This window comes from Phodopus roborovskii, unplaced genomic scaffold (assembly GCF_943737965.1).
Source record: "Phodopus roborovskii unplaced genomic scaffold, PHOROB, whole genome shotgun sequence".
NCBI lineage: Eukaryota > Metazoa > Chordata > Mammalia > Rodentia > Cricetidae > Phodopus > Phodopus roborovskii.
The window spans coordinates 927,344-947,996 of NW_026125711.1; the positions used below are offsets into that span (position 1 = coordinate 927,344).

The window sequence follows — 20,653 nt, forward strand, 5'->3', positions numbered from 1 at the left end:
CTCTTCTCTCATTAATGGGGCCCTATTGAAGATGTTTTGGTATGTGAACTGCTGTTGTCATTACTCAGGTCATCTTTAAGCAGCTTGTTGAGATTTCATGAGTACTGTTGTTCTGTCATGTATAAAAGGCACAGTCTCAAAGCAGACTTCCTGGCCCTCTGGCTCAAACCATATTTTAAAATTCCTCTTCTGTAATGTTTCCTGAACCTTAGATGTAAGGCTTTTGTTGTAGATGTATCAATCCCACGATCAGTTGTTATCTGCATTTTGACTAGTTACAGTTTTTTTTTTTTTTTGTAGTGATCTCTATTTTTTCCACAAAATAAGCTTCTTTGATGAGAGGTGAGGGCTAGCTGCCCTTATATTTGGACATAAGGTTAAATATTTGTAATGCAGTTAGGGATTATATGGGTTTAAGAAAGCTGCATGTATGTAATGATAAAATTGGAATAGTTAGCATTTCTGTGTCATTATACATTTGAAGTAATTTTCTGTGTGGCTAGTTATGGAATCGAAGGCCTTGTGCATGCTTGGCAAGGGTTTCGCCTTTAAGCTATAGCCAGGACCCCTAAATTTTTAACACATTGTAGAGGTGCCTATGTAAATGCAGTGCATAGAGTGATATTTCAGCATTTCAGTATCTTCGTTGTTGAGACCAGTAACTCTAAGTTACACCATAGTGGTTTTGCAGGCTGTGCCCTCCTCTGGGGGACCCTATTTTACAAGTAACTTTTGATTCTATTTTGTTATAGAAGGGTTACTGAAGCCCCTGGGTTGACCTAGAAACTGTATCTGGTCAGGCTACCATCCATCTAAAACAGACTGAAAACTGACTTGTTCCTGGTAGTACAAAGGGAGCCATCCTAAAATTTTATTGTGCAGAATTAAGACTATAGGGTGCATGATTGTTACATTAGGGAACACAGGACTAAGAACTTGTAAGACATGGATATGCAATTTCCTCATGTGGCCTTCTTAAAGTGATGCATATACTGCAACGAGCTAAATAAACACTAACCTATTGTCCGATACCTGGTGTATATTCCCAAGATTGAGGACTTCCTGGCTTTTTCTGGAGCTTCTTTTCGCTTTGTCCCCTGCTGTTGACATTGCCTAGTGGGTTACCACCTATTTGAACCTGCCCCACCATTTCTTTCTCTTGATCAGTTTTCTGCTTCAGACCAGGTCTGACCATTTACCTTGAAGCTGAAGTGTGCAGTTTTGCTTTCAGACTGGATTTTAGCTACTACCCCCCCCCCAACACACACCAGCACCTCTCTGACTTGTTATCTTATCAATACAGGCACATCTTCAGCCCACTTCTGAAACCTCCTGAAGTCTGCTGCAGCCTCTTTGACATATATACATTCTTTAACCCATATGTATGCAAAGATATATACACATATATATATATATACATATGTGTATATATGTATATAATATGCTTATATTTTTATTTATATATATTGCTCTGTGATGTATAATAGGGGGTTATATTAATAATTAAGATGGGAATAAATAACCTACATTTCACCTTGATCGCACTACTAATGTGGGAAGATTATATGGCAAATTGTCACTGAAACTACTACACTTTGTGAATTTATTGTTACCATTAAATCCTGACATTGTGGAAAGGCAAAAACATGTTAGTCTATGTTTCTGTCATAGCATGTTCACAACACTTTCGCTTTCTGAAACCTTACAATGCAGGGGAGGAGTCAATGTTGGTTTCGTGATGTTTATATCCTGTTAATTCTCTTAATCTGCAGTGCACTTGTCTGTGCCATTTGTTATGGTTGGACTTTTTCAATTAATTATTTATTCAGACTCTTTTTCAGCTTCACACTCTCGAAACTTCCTATACTACAAGATAAGATGGGAAGAGGGCAGAGCATGAACTAGCACCACTTTGCATAATCATATTCTTTATCCTTGGTGTTGGGATTGTGTTGTTTTCTGCTCAGCCATGCAGACAATTATGTCTCACGTTTATTAACTTTTCCACACTGCATACAGATAGAAATGATACTATTAATGATCACTACCCACAGGGCGTAAAGGGAGTGGCATGCATGGACACTAGGACTATCCCCTTCTAATAGTCGTTAGGAGGAAGAAGAAATTCTGCTTCATATTGGGTCTTGCTGACATCACAATTTGGGGGGTTGCAGAAATGGAGTGCCAACTAGCACTGCCTCAAACCACCTTATTCTTCCTTATTGTTTATCAAATATAGGTAGAACTTCAGCTCTATGCTGACTTCCATTGACACTATGCCACCGTAGAAAGCAGAATAGCAACTGTCACCAGCTCTCACTACTTCACTGCACTTTTCCATTGCATGATACATATCACAGAAGTCAAACCCAAGGTCCAAGGAGTTTCTCAAAAATGTCAACCATCTCATTTTCAGTGTTGCATATCTATATCTATTTCATTGTCTGAATGATGTTCTACTTTCTCTTTCCTAAGTCCTTTCTCTGTTCTTCCTCTTGTTAATGCTGAGTCTTAGAGACCATTTTATCTTAAGGCCCTAGAAAGGAATTCTGAACCTATTTTTTTTTTACTTTTTTTTTTGGTATTATATCTCAATTTAGCCAGAAACTTGGTCCTACTGACCTTTCTAGATTCTTGGCTTTACAGTCTAGCTTGTTTTGACATTTGTACATGTTCTCTTAAGTTTAGACAGAATATGTAGTCTGGAATATATATCCACAACTCTTTGTGCAGCCCAGATATATTTTTAACAATCACTTATCAATAATGTTTATGGCCTAGATGATGAGAATATCATAATTAACAGATATTCACAACATTTTCTATTGAAATTAGCCTTTCATTCTGTGAAGAAAATAAACAAAATCATGAAATGTATAATGTACATTTTTATAATTTAACATGAAAAAAATCAAAGATAAAAGGAAAGTGAATTGATAAAGTATTAAGTATTGGAGTGAACGCCAGTAAAGATACCAGAAGGTTTAGTCAGACTGGATTGGGGTTTTGATGTGGTAGAGAGCTGTTGGCAAGTAATAAAGTGGAATCCATTTACACAATTGGACTAGATAGTGTATTGGGGAAATATTCTAGCTGTCTGACAGTTCACCATCTGTATTTCTAGCTGCGGCTAACGCTTTTTAAGTAATGTTCCTTCTTTATTCGTTCACACACATTTCTCTAAAAATTGAGATAAATTAAAAATGTGAAAACTATGATTCACTAATGAGACAGCTCTCATATTCCAGATGAAGTTCATGGAACTGTGTTTTACCATGTGAGTAGGAGCCATGTATGAAAAATGGACATGAGTGCCAGATCAATTGGTTATCAGTCTGTAGTTGCCTTTTTTGAATATGGTATGATCAGTGGACTTTCTCACTGACTGAGGATCATCTGCTGGGACTGACTGCGACTCAAGTCTGTCATGAAAGTATACTCCTAAATTGGTTTTTGTATAGTTTACCTACTAAGTTGAAGTTCATTACATAGGGACTCAGTACAGAGGCATCCAAACCCTAACATATATTACCTTAACACACACAAGTATTTCTAAGTCTATATTATATTTTATCAATTCAACAGTATGTATCTAAAGATCCAAGGAGTCATGGAAGAATGGACTAGAAAATGTTAAGAAATGAATAAAAATATTAGAAGTCTATATTAGTTTAAAACAGTAAAGAAAACAGGAAAATGATAGAGCATAAGTATTGTTACTCTTTAACAAAATAGCTATGGATTTGATTGAAACAAAAAATCACCCTGTATGGGTCTTAACTTTTTTATTCATAAAATGAGGATAACACTCTTTTCTTTAAAATGTTTCTCTGAGGATTGAAAGAGGAAACACATATGAAATCCTTCATTTAAAAATGGGTACATTTTCTTTCTACCTATATGTCTTTTCTCTTTTTCTCACAACATTTCATCCTTCAGTAATGAAATATTATCTCAAGCCAGGCAATGGTGTTGCCTGCCTTTGATCCCAACACTTGAGAGGCAGGTGGATCTGGTATACAGAGTGAGTTTCAGGACAGCCAAGACTACAAGGAGAAACCCTGTGTCAAAAATAAAACAATAACAAAAAACAAAACAAACAAAAAACCTGACATCATCTCCATGCTACAGACAAGTTTATTGTCCATTAACTGAATGTGTGAAGTGTTGTGTCCTCATGCGGACCAGTGCATGTATTGTATTCCCAGAGGCTTCTGCCTATTGAAACCATTAAAGCCCTACTTGGATATTTTAAAAAGACAAATAAATTTAAAGTCTGGTTGAGTCCTGGAAGTGTCCACAGATTTGGAATGCCAACCCCTAGAACTGGTTTGTGAATCCGGGAAAAGTCTATAGAGTTGGGGATATTTTCTATGAAAGGGTTCTGAGCCTGGAGATAGCTACATAAATAGTAACGTTTTTATTTTGTTTTGTTTTGTTTTTGAGACAGGGTTTCTCCCTGTAGCCTTAACTGTCCTGGAACTCACTCTGTAGACCAGGCTGACCTCAAATCACAGATATCTACTTCTCTGCCTCCCAAGTGCTGGTATTAAAGGTGAGTGTCACCACTGCCCAGCAACATTTTAATTTTATGTTTATTTAATAATAGTGGCCAACTTCCAAAGAATGTGATTTCAGAGCTACATTGGTATAATTTTTAAAATATTAAGTACAGGTCACATAGACGAAGCCAAAGCCATAAGGATGACATACATTACTAAAGTAGTAGAAATGCCACTTAACATTTTCCTGTGTACTGAGAACTGGCATATTCACTGAGAAACTAAACAAAGAGAAATGAGTTCAATTTCTAGTCATCAGATACTTCACAGTCACATAATGGAATTTTCATAACACTTTATACACTAATGTCACAAGATACAGAGAAAAAATAAATGTATAGTAAATTGGTTTGAAGAATGACTTTTCATATCAGTGTCAATGCAAATATTGATTTTAATTTGACAGAGATAAGTCTACCATATTTCATCCAGTATAAAGGCAACTCTATTTGAAAAAAAAAAAGGAAATGAAGCCTTTCCATTGGATTGTCTCACAATCTAGTGAAGAAGAAATCACTAACAGAAATGTACAACAAAGAACTTTATAACATATTGAGAATGAGTAGTCAAACATGAAAGGAAAGGAAACACATCCCATTATAAGTGGAAAACTATATAATTTGCACCTGTTGATGCAGGTCCATGTGTACATGTGTGGATGTACCTGTGGAGGTCAGAGTACTGCTCTCAGGTGTCATCCTAACGAATATCATTGACTTCTTTTGACAGAAGACCTCTAGTTAGCTTGGAGCTCATCAGTTATATTAGACTGGCTGACCAGTGAGCCCCAGGTATTTTCCTGTCTTCTTGTCCCTAGCACCGTGACCACAAGTATGTACCCCTCCATCAGGCATGGGTTATGGAGATTAATCTCAGATTCTCCTGCTTCTAAAGCAAGCACTTCACCAATAAATCCATGCCCTTGGCCTGGCATCTTAGATCCCATATAGGAAAAGATCTGAATCACAGTCAATCAGAGTCTTAGATGTCTATGGGATCTAAACATAAGAAATGTGAGACTTGCCCTATCTCTCCTGGAAGGCTGTCATCAAAGAGTATTCTAATCTCTTTGTTGATTTGGAGGGGATTAGAATGACACTTTTCCAGTTCTAGGCATCTCAGGATAAAATTGTTAAGCTGTTTGGGTTTTTTGTTTTGTTTTGTTTTTGGTTATTTTTTTTGTTTTTGCTTTTCGAGGGTATCTCTGTAGCTCTGGAGCATTCACTCTGTAGATCAGGCTGGCTTCGAACTCACAGAGATCCACCTGTCTCTGCCTCCCCAGTGCTGGGATTAGAGGCATGCACCGCCACCTCCCAGCACAAAAACCGATCTAAGATCCTACAGTGGTCATGTATACTTGACTCTTCAGCAGCAAGCTACCACACAACTTGTGTTGTCATCTCCTGGTCCTTTGTCCTGTTGTCATCTATTTTGTGTGATAAAGATCACAGGGAGCTAACAGCTTTGGATAAACTAGTCATTTTATTTTCTGTAATGGCTATTCTTGGTTGTCAACTGGAATGAACTACAATCTAGGAGTGAAGGACACACCCAAGGGAGGATTTTTTGACTTGGTTTGAAGTGGGTGAATTCACTTCTAGTCCAGACCTTTGAGGTAGGAAGGCACACACCTGTGATCTTGGTCTTGAGATGGGAAGACATACCTTGCCATACCTTCTGCTGGAAATATGTACATAGGAGAAGGAAGCTTTTGCTTGTTGCCTGCTTGTCCTCACCTTGCTAACACATCCATTCCTTATCTGGCATCAGAGCTTACTTTTTCAGGATTCCAGCATATACTGAAGAAAAGCTGATACATCCAGCCTCATGGACTGAGAAACTACTGGATTCTTGGACTTTCCATTCACAGGTAGCCATTGTTGGATTGGCTGGATTGTAGTCTGTAAGTCATCCTAATAAATCCCCTTAATTGGAGAGATTCCTTCTGTAAGTTCTGTTACTCTAGAGAGCCCTGACTAACAAACTGTCTATGTGTGTAAATAATACACTGTCCCTATTTTAAAAAGCAGCTCATTGTATGTTTAATTCTCATTCAAACCACCATAAAGTCTGGAAAACCTGGTAAACATACAATGAGCTGCTTTTTTCCATGTCTTGTCTTTGCTTTCTTATTATTTGTGTCCTTCACATATTTGGTGCCAAGGTGAGGCCAGAAAATATACATTGACTGTGGTGGTTTGGATGAGAATGGACTCCCTAGGTTCATGTGTTTAAATGTTTAGTTCCCAGTTGCTGGAACAGTTTGGAAAGGATTAGGTATGACCCTGTTGGAGGAGTTGTGTCACTGGGAGTCATCTTTGAGGTTTCAAAAATCCATGCCAGAGGCCACTCTCATTCATTTTCATTCTCTCTCTCTCTCTCTCTCTCTCTCTCTCTCTCTCTCTCTCTCTCTCTCTCTCTCTCTCTCTCTCTCTCACTCCTGCTTGTTAATCAGATGTAAGCTCTCAGATACTGTTCCAGCACCATGCCTGCCTACCTAATAGGAAAATGACAGATAACAACAGCGGTCTTGACAGGCATATTGGCTCATGACTGTAATTTCAGCATTTAGGAGAATGAGGCAGGAGGGTTGTGTCCAGCCTGGGCTACATACAGAATTTCAGGCCAGCTTGGGCTTCAGAGTTCAACCTTGTATCAAGAAAAAAAAGTGTGGCAGTTGTGTAAGTGGACAGACACTTCTAATGATTCCTCAGCCTCTTTGAAGATAAACACTATATGAAATTTCACAGGGTCCATAATCTCTGTTTCTGACCCATAGGAACACCCATGCAAAAAGGGTCCCTTAAGGACCAGTGTCAATGGATATAATGAGGTAAGCAAATTAGAAGCCTTAGAAATAGTAGAGTGCTTCCCTATGCCTACCAATGAAATGGATGTGGAAAGAAAAATGACTCTAACTGGTCAGGAGATAACAACCTTTGCAAAAGTGACTAAATGCCCACCCCTCTTCCATTCTATAGGTAAGGCCTGTCATCCACATGGATTCAGTCACCTTACTAAAAGTCACAATGATGATCATTTATGTCTTACATAAGCAAACAGAGCAGCTGTGGTATAAGCTCCACCAACAAATTTAAATTGGTTTATCTGCTGGGAAGGCCTACGAAGAAGTTGACCATTCTTTTGTTAGTTTTGGCTGCTGCCAGGTACTTGTTGATGTAGCTGTTCTGTTTGGTTAGTTTGTATGTCTTGATACAGACTATTGCTATATAGCCCAGGATGGCCTCATCATCTTCCTGCCTAGGTCTCCCTAGTACTAACAGGTACATGCTACTACACCTATCTCTGCTGTAAATCTTTAAACAGCACCTCTCTCCCTTCTTCATCTGATCATATCTAGACAAACTGATAAGAAACCTGATGATATCCCTTTTGATGTTTTGACTCACTGAACAAGCAATAAAAATTATATTAAATATTTCACCCTTATACAATGACTTTAAGAAACAGGAGTTCATAGGAAACTTCCTTCTCAATTATATAATTAATATGCCTGGTATATATTAAAATAGGGTATTTAACTATTGAAACCATTATACAAGATGCATTTAGACAAGGAAGTGATTGTGTCAACTGTTTTTCCATTCAACTGCCCAATGTAGCCAGCTCTTGAACTTGGAATGAATGAATGAGTAAGTCTTGTTTATCACAGCCTTAATGTCTTGGTCTTATCCATTAAGACACCTTGGAGTAATATTGTAATATATAAAATAATCTCTCAATCCAATTGTCAATTAATAGAAATTTTGCCTACATCATTGCCTACATCAACAGCCATTTAGCCACAGTTTTCTCTTTTTTTTTCCCAAAGGGAGATACCCACATAGTAGCTCATCAGCCTTTCTATCTCAAGCAACCTTTGTGGGCAAGACCTAATTGTATCTGCTTTTCTCCAGTAGCACAGGCATAACCTCATGTCAACAGCATTCTCCTTTTAACTGACCCTGTAAAAAAATTACTTGGGACAAACATTTACCTCTCAATGGTAGATTGGTTCCAGAATATCTGCCCTTTCCCTTTAAGTATCACAGTTCTCACATGCTGAAATCCATTATATAAAATGCCATGCTATGTCATGCTATTTACATATAATCTCTGTACATCATCTTAATTTTAAATCATCTCTACATGCCACGTAAAATAGTTATTATGTGTGCCGTTTAGGGAATCATGACAAGAAAAAACTCCCAGTACATATTTGGTACAGGTACAGTTTTAAAAAATACTTTTGATGCCCTGTTGCAAAAACCATGGAAACAGCGCCTACAGATATGAACAACAGACTATACAGTCAAAAAGATAGCTCCTAAGAAAAGGAGGGGCCCTTGTTGCACATGTAACACAATGCCTTAAATTTATTTGTTTTGTAAACTAAGAACTGCTTCCTCCCTGGCAATGAAGTATCTACTGATGTTCTGAATGCTCACCACATGAAAATTAACATCTTTTAGGCATTTTTTTCAGTTTTAGGCACTTATAAATTATACAGTCTAATTTACTTGCAAAGGTTATCATCTCAGCAAAGGGTCTAGCAGATTCCAAATACAGTGTTATAGGCACTCTTAATAGCACACTTGTTAGAGATCCCATCAGTGGAGAAGCTTTTGCAACCTACTTCCATGCCTGCTTTGGTCCCTGATGCCCATTTGTTGTCTTCTGTCTTCTGCCATAAAACTCATGCCATGTCTTTAGAGGGGCTATTGCTAGCTTCATATTGGTGTTTCCTGTGATTTTTTTTTTTTTTTTTTTGCTTGTTGTTTTCCAGATCCTTAGCATATTGCCTTCTATTCACAACCTTGGCTAGGTTTCATAATCAGCACCTCCAAGTCACCATAGCTATCAAACCTTTTGCTGTAGGACTGGGAGAAGATGCTGGGGCCTGTAACATCAGACTTGCAGGTGAGAATGGACACTTTGTCCTCAGTTATTTGTCAGATTCTGTGCTGAATGAAGTTACCCCTTTCCCAAATTTATTGTCTATCTAGAGATCCCTGTAGGTTCAATTTAATGCAGGATTTGGGGGGCATTTATGAACACACTCCTACAAAAACTTGTCATCATTTACGCAGGATGTTCCTGAAAAAAAAAGAAAAGAAAAGAAAAGAAAAAAACCACAAAAAACAAAAAACTAAACCTAAGGATCAGAACAATTAAATCTTATGTTGTAGTTAATGCAGTGGTGCAGTGTGTGCCCTAATTATAAATCAAGGCTGAATCAAGACACCCCTTTTGTTTTCAGAGTTCCAGGCATTGTTGAAGTCAAGGAATTCCTTCTCCTTTGTCTGAATATACAATGCTGAGCTCTAGCACAAGACTTTCTTTTTTGTAATGATGATAATTGAATGTACTCTACTTCTGAGCCACAACCTGCAGCCATACAAGTCACCTGATGTAAATTTCCCTATCCTAACTGGCCTCTAATACCAAGATTAATTAAGGAAGCATGGTACTGTTCAAACATTTCACTTACCAAGATCAAGGATAAATTATAAAATCTTTTACATGCCTGGCTGTTGGCAGCATTAAGACCATGTCTCTTCTGCTTCATGCTTACAAGTTAAGAAGAGAAAAATGACAGAGCACTTTTTCCTTTGATGACCAACAGAGTTCCAATGCAAACTGCCAACTGGGCACTGGAACCCTTACTCTAGCCCCATGCCACAAGCCCAATACAAACTCCAAGCGTCTCCTTCTGTAGTAATTTCAAGCCACCTTTAAAGGTCTCCAAGCCCTACCCCTACCCCAACTCACCCCCACTCCATCCTCCACTCTCCCCCAAAAGCCTCTGTGTAAGTAATGAAACTTTAAATGCCTGGTTGACCTGGATGTGATATCATCAGCCTTTTTATCAGAAGCAGATTTTGTAATGGAATTCATTCTGTACCTTCAAAGGAGCCCCAACAGGTGACCTACCTTTGTCAATGCAACTAAACTTCTAGAAACTATACCAGGATAGAAAATGGAAATCTGTCAGTGATTCCTCTGGAAGGCTGTCATGAACCAGTTTCTCAGGTAAGTTTCTGATGTGACCTCAGAGCTACAGAATGTAAAACCACTCCACCAGCACTCCTCTGCAACAGAATATCCTACAATTTATATTCCAAGCACCATTCCATTGTTCTTTGTATTTTAGGATAGATGAGACTGGAAACAAGGAACCCTGTGACTAATTATTTGTAGTGTTAATTTAAGTCCTAAACTGATTACATCCAATCAGTCAGGCCTTGGCATTGTTATGTGGGAGCTTGTTACTACATATTCAGATTGCTATGTCACTTATTATAAACTGAACTAATATGACAAGCATACTTGTATCTATGCAGCAGTTGTTATGCTGACGAAATACTGAGGGTATTTAGTAAATACCATGTCCTTCAATCATTTGTGTCTGGGAAGCCTTCACTGAGTTAGTTATTTTCTGAAGCTCTGTGGGGCCAATTTTGTACCTAATGAAAAACCATGTAATATGTGTTATGAAGCTAAGAAGTTAGGAAAATATATTAGAAATGGAAAATGCTGAGAAAACAAAAATCACAAATTTTTTTAAAAAAATTATCCTGAATAAAGAAAAATGTGATCCAAGATCATGGGTTCTCAGCTTTCTTATTTCCAAGAAAGCAGATTCCCCGGTAAAGTTTCAATATTATTTTGTATGTTTGGGCCTATTTTTTGTACAGCTGAGACAATCATTAATGTCATAAGCATTTCACAGGCACAATAAGTACCATGTTCCAGACTCTGGGAATAAGGGGAAACCCAGTTAGAGTCTTAGAGCCAGGAAACCTTACACTTCAATTGAGCAAGTTTAATATGGTGAGATAAAACCGTGACCCCGTAGAGAAATGAGGTACTGGGAACATACTGATATGCTGTACTCAAAGAGATGAAGAGCCCCTCAGAAGCAGTGCTTTGCAAAGGCAGGAACTATCAATACCTGCTGCATTTTACAGATGGGAAAACTGACATTTTGAGAGGTAAAGTGACTTGGCAGAGGCCATGACAGTCTCTGCTCAAATCGTCTTTGAGCCACAACCTATTGGACTCCAAAGCACTATTTTACCACTTCTACCACGACAAGCTCCCCATGGGTCTGCTTGCCTCCATTTTTTAAATCTCCTCAAATTAGTTGACTCAGACTAGAAACCAACTTCCAAGGGAAGAGGGAACTTTTTTAGGGGGATCATAGTGCCTTCTCACTGGGCACCATTGTAAGTGAAAGCCTTAATTGGCTTTCAAGAGAACAGCCTCTAAGATGAGTCTTTCACCTACCCTGTCCAGACAACAGTTGATTCAAGGCAACTGCTTGCCCTTGAGAGTAGGAACATTAAACTATCAGGAACAAAAGCTGAAGCTTCACATTTCTTCATACCTAGGGAGGAAATCATCATCCATCACAGGGACCTGAAGTGTAGCTTGAACTGCCTTCCTGCTCCTACAAGTGTCAGTACTGAACCTACCCTGTTAGTAAAAGCACATCTTTAGTTATTTTGACCTGTCTTTTTTTTCTGTTCCCCGTGATCCCCTGCAGTCAGGAATCCTAATGGCCTTCAAACAGATTAGGCACCTGCAGCACACATGGCTACAACTAATGGGTTTTGTTCCCCCCAAGAAACTATTAAAATGGCATTATGTGGACTTTTATAAAATAATCTCCTAGAGATCCTGTCTCTTGGTTTCACATTGGTATGAGCTAGAATGCAAACTGTATCAAAAGCTCTCCTCAGTATAGTAGAACCAACCACTGTTTCCAATACCTGTAAATGAAAACCAAGATTTATTAAAATACTCTCCTGAACAAAGAAAACTGTGATCCACTGGTTGGAAATAATGATTTAACTGTTGCTGTTTCAGTAGGACAAAGTAAAGAAAAATTCCAAGCACTAGTCTATACCCAGATTGTAACTAGCCCTCTCCAGGGCATGTTTCTTTGTATTTCTGTGAATTTGACATCTTGGACCAGAAACACTATCATGGAGCCAACATTTAAAAATCAATCTATAAACTTTTCCATCCTTACTTTTTATCTCTCTACATTATATACTAGACTTAATTAGAAGAACTCCAACATTTCCAATGATTTTGATTAATTAACTTTTTTATTATGGAAAACGTCAAACATACAAAAGCAGAGATGAACATATATAATGAACATCATTTAATCATCATTCAGTTCAACAATTTTAAAGGCCAATCTTGTTTGAGTATGTCCAGTGAATTTAATAGCTAGATGTATTTTGAAGCAAATCCCAGACATTATATCATTTTGACTATAAATATTTGAATTCAGATTAGAAGTCTTGTTATCAATATAACAACATTGTAACAATCAATGTGAAAATATCCAGCCAACATTCAAAATATTCTAGCTGTCTGATAAATTCATTCATCCTATAGTTTGATCATATCAGGATCCAAACAAGATCCATGCAAGTACTGATCACTCTCTGAAGGCTTTTTCAATCCACAAGTCCAACCTCCACCCTTTTCTTTCATCCTTGTGACTTATTTACTGAAGAAACTGGATCATCTGTCCTGGGTTTTCTTGAAGTCAGGATTCTATGACTCTCATCTGTTTGATACACAGTCAACTGTTTATCCGTCTCCTGTATTTTCTATAGAGGAAAAATTATGTCTAGAGGCACAGTTAAATTTAGGTTCAAAATTTTGGCAAATATAGGAGGTACATAATGTCTGGGATAACACAGACATATGAATAAGACTTTTTGTTACTATCTCACAGCTGCCTTGAAATCGTTGTGTGACACCTAATATACAAAAGCCACATACATATATGCTAGAGAGATTAGAAGAGGGATGTTTTACCATTCATTATCATTACAAAATCTTAAACAAATATTCAGTGACTCCTACCATATATCAAGTAATGTACGCTAGATATAAAAAGACTAAGAAAGCAATTTCTTTGCATTCAAGGTCATATCTGATGGGGAAATACAGACAAAAGCACAAAAAGGCCACAGGTGCCAAATAGAACTCTGTACAGATACAGTGATAGTGCAACAACCTGAAGAATAGCCATTGTTAATAACAGGAAAGAAGCGTCCAAAAGCATAGGATGAGCTGTGTCCTTGGGGATGTCAAAGAGCTCACCTGTGCTTCACAATTCCATTCATCATTGGGTTCACATACTTGATTCTTTCAAAGTAAATCTGAACAACATTTATTCCATTCACCTAAAAAAAGATAATCTGATTAATAAGGTTTTACTGGTTTGTCCATTCCTGTAGAGTCTAGACAACAAATATTTACTGAGGATTTAGTATGGTTCATCAACCCTTTATACCGGAAAAGCCTGCAGTGAATTATCCAGTGTAGTTCCACTGTAAGCACAGGTGAGAGCCTAAAGAAATCAATTCTCCCAGGTATGTTTTGAAGCTTCAAAAAGAAAAGCAGGAATTCGCTGGCAGTAGACATTTGTAGTGTGTGAGTGAATGAGAAATTTTAGTCTGTTTTGAGGCCCTGGAGTTATTATGCAGGATTCAGGTTGGGTCCTAGTACTCAAAGAATCCATATTAGGAAAATAGTTAGGTAAGAACATTAACTACAATAGGTGCTTCCACAAAAAGATCTTGAGAAGAAAAAAAAAAGTGTGGCTAGCTGTTTGTATTATATATGCTCTGAGCATTTTCAGCTCCCTTCCCCAGTGAACAACTACTGAGGGGTGACATTTTTCTTTCTTATAAAGGAACTCCATGTAAAGGGAAGTGAGGAAGGAAGCAACTCCAGGTCCAGAACTTGTTAAACCATGTGTCTCAGAGTGCTGCTACCCATGCTGATAGTTTACAAGCTGCCTGTTCTTGTTCTTACACTTCTGCTTTTACTGCAGCTTCTATATAAAGCTCAACAATTTTTTTCCAATGAAACCATACCAAGGAATTATTTGTAGCCATGTTTCAGCCCTTCTTACAAAACACAGGGTTCTGATACATGTAATGCCTGCATCAAGCATATCAAAATGACTTTGACTTCAAGCCTTTTAAAGGAAAAACATAGGCACTTGTCCAGTGGAGGGAAAATCAGCCCTTAAAGACAACAATTCTGAAAAAAAATCTGTTAACTAGTGAAAAAGTCTTAATTATCCTTCATCAGTACACTGGATTTGGGAGAAATGGCATTCAGCTGTACATCTTCACTGCAGTCAACATGTAAAATGCATAGGCACTAAGTAACCATTTCAAGGAGAAAAATCATCTGTGTGTCGAACTTTTTGAGACAGGATTTGCTTTATTTCCGTGTCAGCAGTTTTATCTGAATTTCCTGGAATTCTTCTATTAAAAGGCCTGATTATTTGGAGGCTTTCATTTATTTATTTTTTAGAATGAACCCCAGAAAGGATACTTAACTGTATAAATTTGAATTTTAAGAGTGAGAACAGTTTTCTGCTTGCAATATGGAAATGGGAAGTACTGCAAGGTTGGAAATTGCATAAACAATATCTGTGGGCCCCAAAGGAAATCTCAGTGACCTGTAATACTCAATCCAAATACATTTAAATGAAATAAAGTATGATTATAGAACAAGACTGCAATTTGCTTAAATCAGCAGCATCCTCAAATTAGTCAAATAAGAGTTCAAATGTCAAATAATACTGTGTATTATTACCTCTAGAATATTACACTGTGCTTAAACCCCCAACATATTCCTGGCATTTTTAGTTGAGAGGCATTTTTATGTATACAATACAGAAATAAAGCAATAATCCAGTTTCTGTAGGATTGGTGCATATACTTAAGACTGAGGTTATTGGGAATATCTATTAGATTACTCAGTAATTAGTGAAACCCATATTCAATAAATTCAGCATTATTTAGGATATCAAATTACATGTTTGGTTTATAGAAGCTATAATTTTGGTAAGCAGGTTTGTACTCATATCTTTGACAGTATCAATTTTGTTTACTACACATATTTTACTTAGATGGATTTATGTAACAGAGATCCAAGGCAGGAAAAATGATACTCAATTCTATGTGCACCAATTTTGGAAAGCTAACCTAAGAATAAAATGCTTAAACTAGTGTCACCATCCATGTATATTTATTACAGATTGTAGAATACATTTAGAAAGCTGGTAGAAATATACCCTCCAGTCATATCACTGTGAAGCCTGTGAATGAGAAACAAGGAAAAAAGCATAAAAGATGGCCCCAGCCTCCCCCGCCCCCGCTAGCTGGTAGGACTCTAAAGGCCTCCAGGAAGAAACAGACAAGCCTGACATAAAAAGTGCGCACGCACACTCACGCACAAACACATGTAAAGGGTGTTTAAAGGGAAGAAAAACAAAAAAAAAAAAACACCACCCAAACAAAAACATCACAGGGCAGATAGGCACGAGGGCGCGCACGCGCGCATCACACCTACACACACACACACACACACACACACATATACATACATACATACAACCACCCCCCACACACACACACACACAAGCACGCACGCACGCACGCACACCCTCCATGAAGAGCAGAGCAAGCAGCTAAGGCACCTTTCACGAAATCCCATGCAGCTCTGGCTGACCACAAGATTTTTACAGTGTCACCAAAAAGCGATTAGAAAAGCATCTGAAAAACGTGCAAATTGTCTGCAAACAGCGCCTGGCAACCGAGACAGTTTGCAAGCGTGATTCAGAGGTCTGCCTGCCAAGGAAACAAAAGGAAGCCTCCCTCCCTGCCCGTGCGAGCACACAGGGCAGGAGAGGTGTTCTCCTGGCAGGCAGGCGGGCGGAGCAGGCAGGCAGGCAGGAGGCAAGTGCGGGGAGGCGACAGGCAGGGAGTCCGGGCGGGCGGGAGCGGTACATACTAGGGCTCGCTCTCTGGCAGGGACGGGGCGGCCGAGTTTCCATTAGTGGGGGAGCCGCCCAGCTTCAGTTTCTCCAGGTACTCGGCATGCACGGGCTTGTGGCACTGGAGGACCTTGATGGCATCTTCGATCTTGAACCACTCTCGCTTCCTGCCGATGTTGACCGAGTCTTCCCAATCCTCCAGCAGCTCGGTGACGGTGAGCACGAACACGTAGGTCCGGTGCTTGCGGTCCTGGTTCTGCTCGAAGACGCCCAGCAGCCGGCCCAACTTCCCCTTGACTCCCGCCTCCTCGTACACCTCGCGCACCGCCCGCGCCATCCGGCTCCTCCTCGGGCTCCATGCCGCCTCCGGGCACGATCCAGCGGTCGGGGTAGCGGCTGCTGCTCACCAGCAGCACCTCGTCCTCGCGCTCGCTGCGGAAGCACAGGCACGCGGCGCGCTTCTTGAAGCCCTCGGGGTCGTAGGTCCGCGTCTGGTTGGGTTTGCACTTCATCCTGGGCGCCGCCGCCCTCTGTGGTCGCTTGCAGATGCCGAGCGAGCCGCCGCCGCGCAGCCCGGGGAGTCTGTGCTGGCAGGGAAAGGGCCTGGCTTGGGCTGGAGGAGACGCGAGCGCTGAGCAGTGGAGCTGAGCCGAGCTGAGCGGAGCCTGAGCTGAGCCCGAGCCCGAGGAGTCTAGGCGGGGGCGGGCGCGGGGGCGGGGGCGAGCTGGCGCGTCAGTCAGTCCGCGGGGCGGGCAGCGCCGGCCGGGCACGCCGAGGGTCGCGAGCCCGCCGCCTGATTGGAGGCGCCGCTTCCGCCGCCGGCAGCCTGTAGCCCGGAGCCCGCTCCTCCTCCGCACAGCCCCCCGAGTGGACGGTGCGCGGTCCCGGCCCGCTCGCCCGCCTGCTCGCTGCCCGCCGCCCAGGCAGGGGTTGAGCGAGGTGAGGCGCGTGCGCGCCGCGGCCGGTTGCGCGTGCGTTCGTTTGTCGAAGGGCGAGGGGCGGAGGCGGGGGTCTCCCGACTCCCGCAACACGCGACGCCGCCGGCTCACTGCGCAGGCGTCCCGCACTGCTCTGCCTGGGAAGCTTCTAGATCCCACTGCACTGGGGGAGGTGCACCCCATTGTGACATTGCACAGGGTCCTCGCCACCACGTGTGAGTCTAGGCCAGACCTGCCAGTAGCGGGGGACCAGACGCGGCCCACCCCCCTCCGACAAAGGCACAATCAGCAGGGTCCAGGTCTGCGTCATAGTCCTCTCCCATTATGAACAGCACTGCCTTATTTATAGGCAGAAGGCCGGTGTCGCCACAATGACCAATGACAGACTTGCCAGAATAATCTTTGCTGAGTCACATGCAGCTCGCTTTCTTCAACAGGTTCTCTTCTGCAGTTTGTCAACCATCTTGGCTCAGCCCTTGCCTTAAACACTTGCACACAGCCCCTAGTCCCATTTTGCATAGCCTCTCTGTTCCTCAGTTTCTCAGTCATTAAACCTGGGGACTCCTCCTTTCAACCCCATTGCAAGGTGTTTCTGGAGTAGCAACCCCACAAAATCTTGGATTCTCTGTCAAGAGCCTGCATCCTCACCCACAGTACCCTTTCCTGGCTTGCTCACAGATGAGCATTCAGGGGTTTGGTGGAGAGAGAGAGAGAGAGAGAGAGAGAGAGAGAGAGAGGGAGGGAGGGAGGGAGGGAGGGAGGGAGGGAGGGAGGGAGGGAGGGAGGGAGGGAGGGAGGGAGGGAGGGAGGGAGGGAGGGAGGGAGGGAGGGAGGGCACTTACACATGTGTGCGTGCTTGTTTTGAACAGGTGTAGGCCCACTCCATTTCTCTCCCACTGTTATGATTTTGTGGACATGATTTCCCCAAGTAGGCTGCACTTATCAATAAGCCCCAGGAAGTCAGAGTTTCTAGAGTCTCTCTAGCACTGGGAATTCAACCTGGCTGTTATGTGAGTGGTGGTTATTGGGACTCAGGTCCTTACTCTTGAGACACAAGCACTTTCCCTAGTGAGCCTTTACCTGGGCCAGTGGTTGTCATTTGGAGATTGAAAAGGTCAGTTTGCTTTGTTCACACTGACCTCTTGCTAGAGAAGCAGTATCCCAGAGTTCAAAATTTAACAAAACTTTAACCATACATTTTTATTTTCTCTAAGGTTTCTCTCATTCCTTCTCTTGGGGCACTGAATGTCTCCCCATCATATATTAGACAAGCTTGCTCTGTCTTGAAGTCACCTTGCCTCCCTAAAGGAGGTCTGACGTTTGTACAGAGCTTCAGTCAGCTGTGGTTTAACTTGATGTTCATAGCTGTCTTCTAGGGGTAAGGACTGCTGGCTTCACTGAAAGACAGTTTCCATTTTCGTGTACTCCAGTGCCAGCTGTTTTCTTTTTCAAAGCCTCTGAGTGTCCTCATGTTTCCCAGGAGTGATACCTGTGGCTCCTTGCCATGCCACTTCACATTGAAGGGCCAGTTACCCCCTACAAGAGAAAATGGATGGAACTGACAGCCAAAAGATGTCTGACTCTGTCACCAGTCTAGAACAGGATTTGCTTAGTGGGTTGTCTTCCTCCTCAGAGAAGCTCATAACATTGCCCTTACTAGTTTGCATCTATGAATTGGGGCAACTCTTGAGTGAAGCCTAACTCTTCCAAAGAGGCTTTTGGGACTTTGTGCTCACTCCCATTGTGCACTGAGTTTTAATCTCCAGCCTTGAATTTGACTGTCCCCTTTGGCTTCTGTTCCATCATAGCTCCAGTGAATGGTCCTATGGCAGGCACTCTGTCTGTATGATAGTGAGAAGTATAAGGCTCGGTGCTTGCCTGAAACATATCATTTATTCCTGTGAGCCAGCAGGGTCTCTGAGAGCCAGTGTTTACCAAAGACTCAAACACATTGACAGTAAAATGTGTGAACAAAGTCCCATGGATCCCAAAGGATCTTTCCTTGAGTCTGTGAATTGCATGAAAGGAAGCTTCCCTAAACCACGGGTTGGGTAGCTTTCCTTATGCATTTTCACACAATAAGTTGGGGTTGTGTGCCTTTCTCATAAACATTCATAACGCCCCCCCCCCAGCTCTCAGTTCTGTGTATACCATACACACCTTTTCTCCCTCAGGAATAGCAGTGGCTGTATAGTGGATCTCCAGTAGGCAATTCAGCAAATGTTCCCTCTGCGATACAATGGCAATGGTTGCAACACAAAAGACCCTGGCATCCCTGATGTGATTGCTGGTTGAATCAATGTGTATTCAGAAACACCTCTCCTGTGCCTCTTGGGAATAATGTGATGCTTTGAAGATGAGAAAACAATTTCTAATATTACACAAACTGGAAGAAAAGGCTTGTTATTACTAACATCGTAAACCTGTGACTAGTATTTAGAGAGAGCACTCATCATGTATGCTGTATTAGGCATTGAATTTATCTTCCTTTATCCAATCTTTTAAAATTCCTTTGAAGGAGATAGCATCACGTGTATATGGGGTGGGATATTGTCAAGATTTGCAGCCCATGCAATGCTTCAGTATCCAGCAGTTGTTGGAAAGGTACATGAGGTCAAATTCCAGGTTTCATAGATTGGACTGCCCAGGAAGCCTCCAGCTCAGGAAGTCCCTATCAGCTCCCTCCAGCTCATGCCTCAGTGCATACCCATTCTGGCTGCTGTGGCTCCTCAGTCCATGCAGGATTTCATCCTTGTCCTCAGCCTCTCATATACTCCTCCTACAGAGTACTCTTTCCAGCTCTATTGACCAAAGGTTACTGAAGTGCACACAGATTCCTGCTGTGTTAGGAAAGGGCACCATCCCTGGGGCTGTTACAGAAATGGGATGCTTGCTCTCTGCATGTCCTGCCTGCTTCAGTGGAAATGTGGTTCTCTGTTGCAGAGTTGGTTTCTGTGTCTGAAATAATGTGCTGGTTAGGTTTCCCTCCTTCCCCAAAGCTCAAACCAGCTCCAGCAGAATATAATCTATTTATCCATCACTTTGACACCCGCAGGCCCATATACAATGAACCTGCCAGCACCCTCAGAGGCTGGCCAGGCTTGTGATTGTCAGTTGCTGTTTCAAAAAGATGTAAGTTCATTTGATAAATATGAAGATAAGGTAGATTAGTCTGAGGTTAAAACAGATGGGGAAATGGTAGCTCTCATAGTTACTCAGAAAAGTGTCATGTATCACCAAGAACAGTGGCCTGCTCTGGAGAGCTGTGCCATATATCATATATAGCAATGGCAGTTTGGTTGTGAGCTCTGACCCAGCATTTTCTT

The 20,653-nt window shown here is 41.3% G+C and overlaps 1 protein-coding gene across 1 annotated transcript; it reads right to left on the bottom strand.

Annotated features, from left to right (window-relative positions):
* Window positions 1-16,405: 16,405 nt before the first annotated feature.
* On the bottom strand, window positions 16,406-16,929 carry LOC127217513 (diphosphoinositol polyphosphate phosphohydrolase 3-alpha-like). The gene is given in 2 exon segments (XM_051178509.1): window positions 16,406-16,717; window positions 16,719-16,929. Coding segments are annotated over 2 exon segments (495 nt in total). The 5' UTR covers window positions 16,902-16,929.
* Window positions 16,930-20,653: the final 3,724 nt, after the last annotated feature.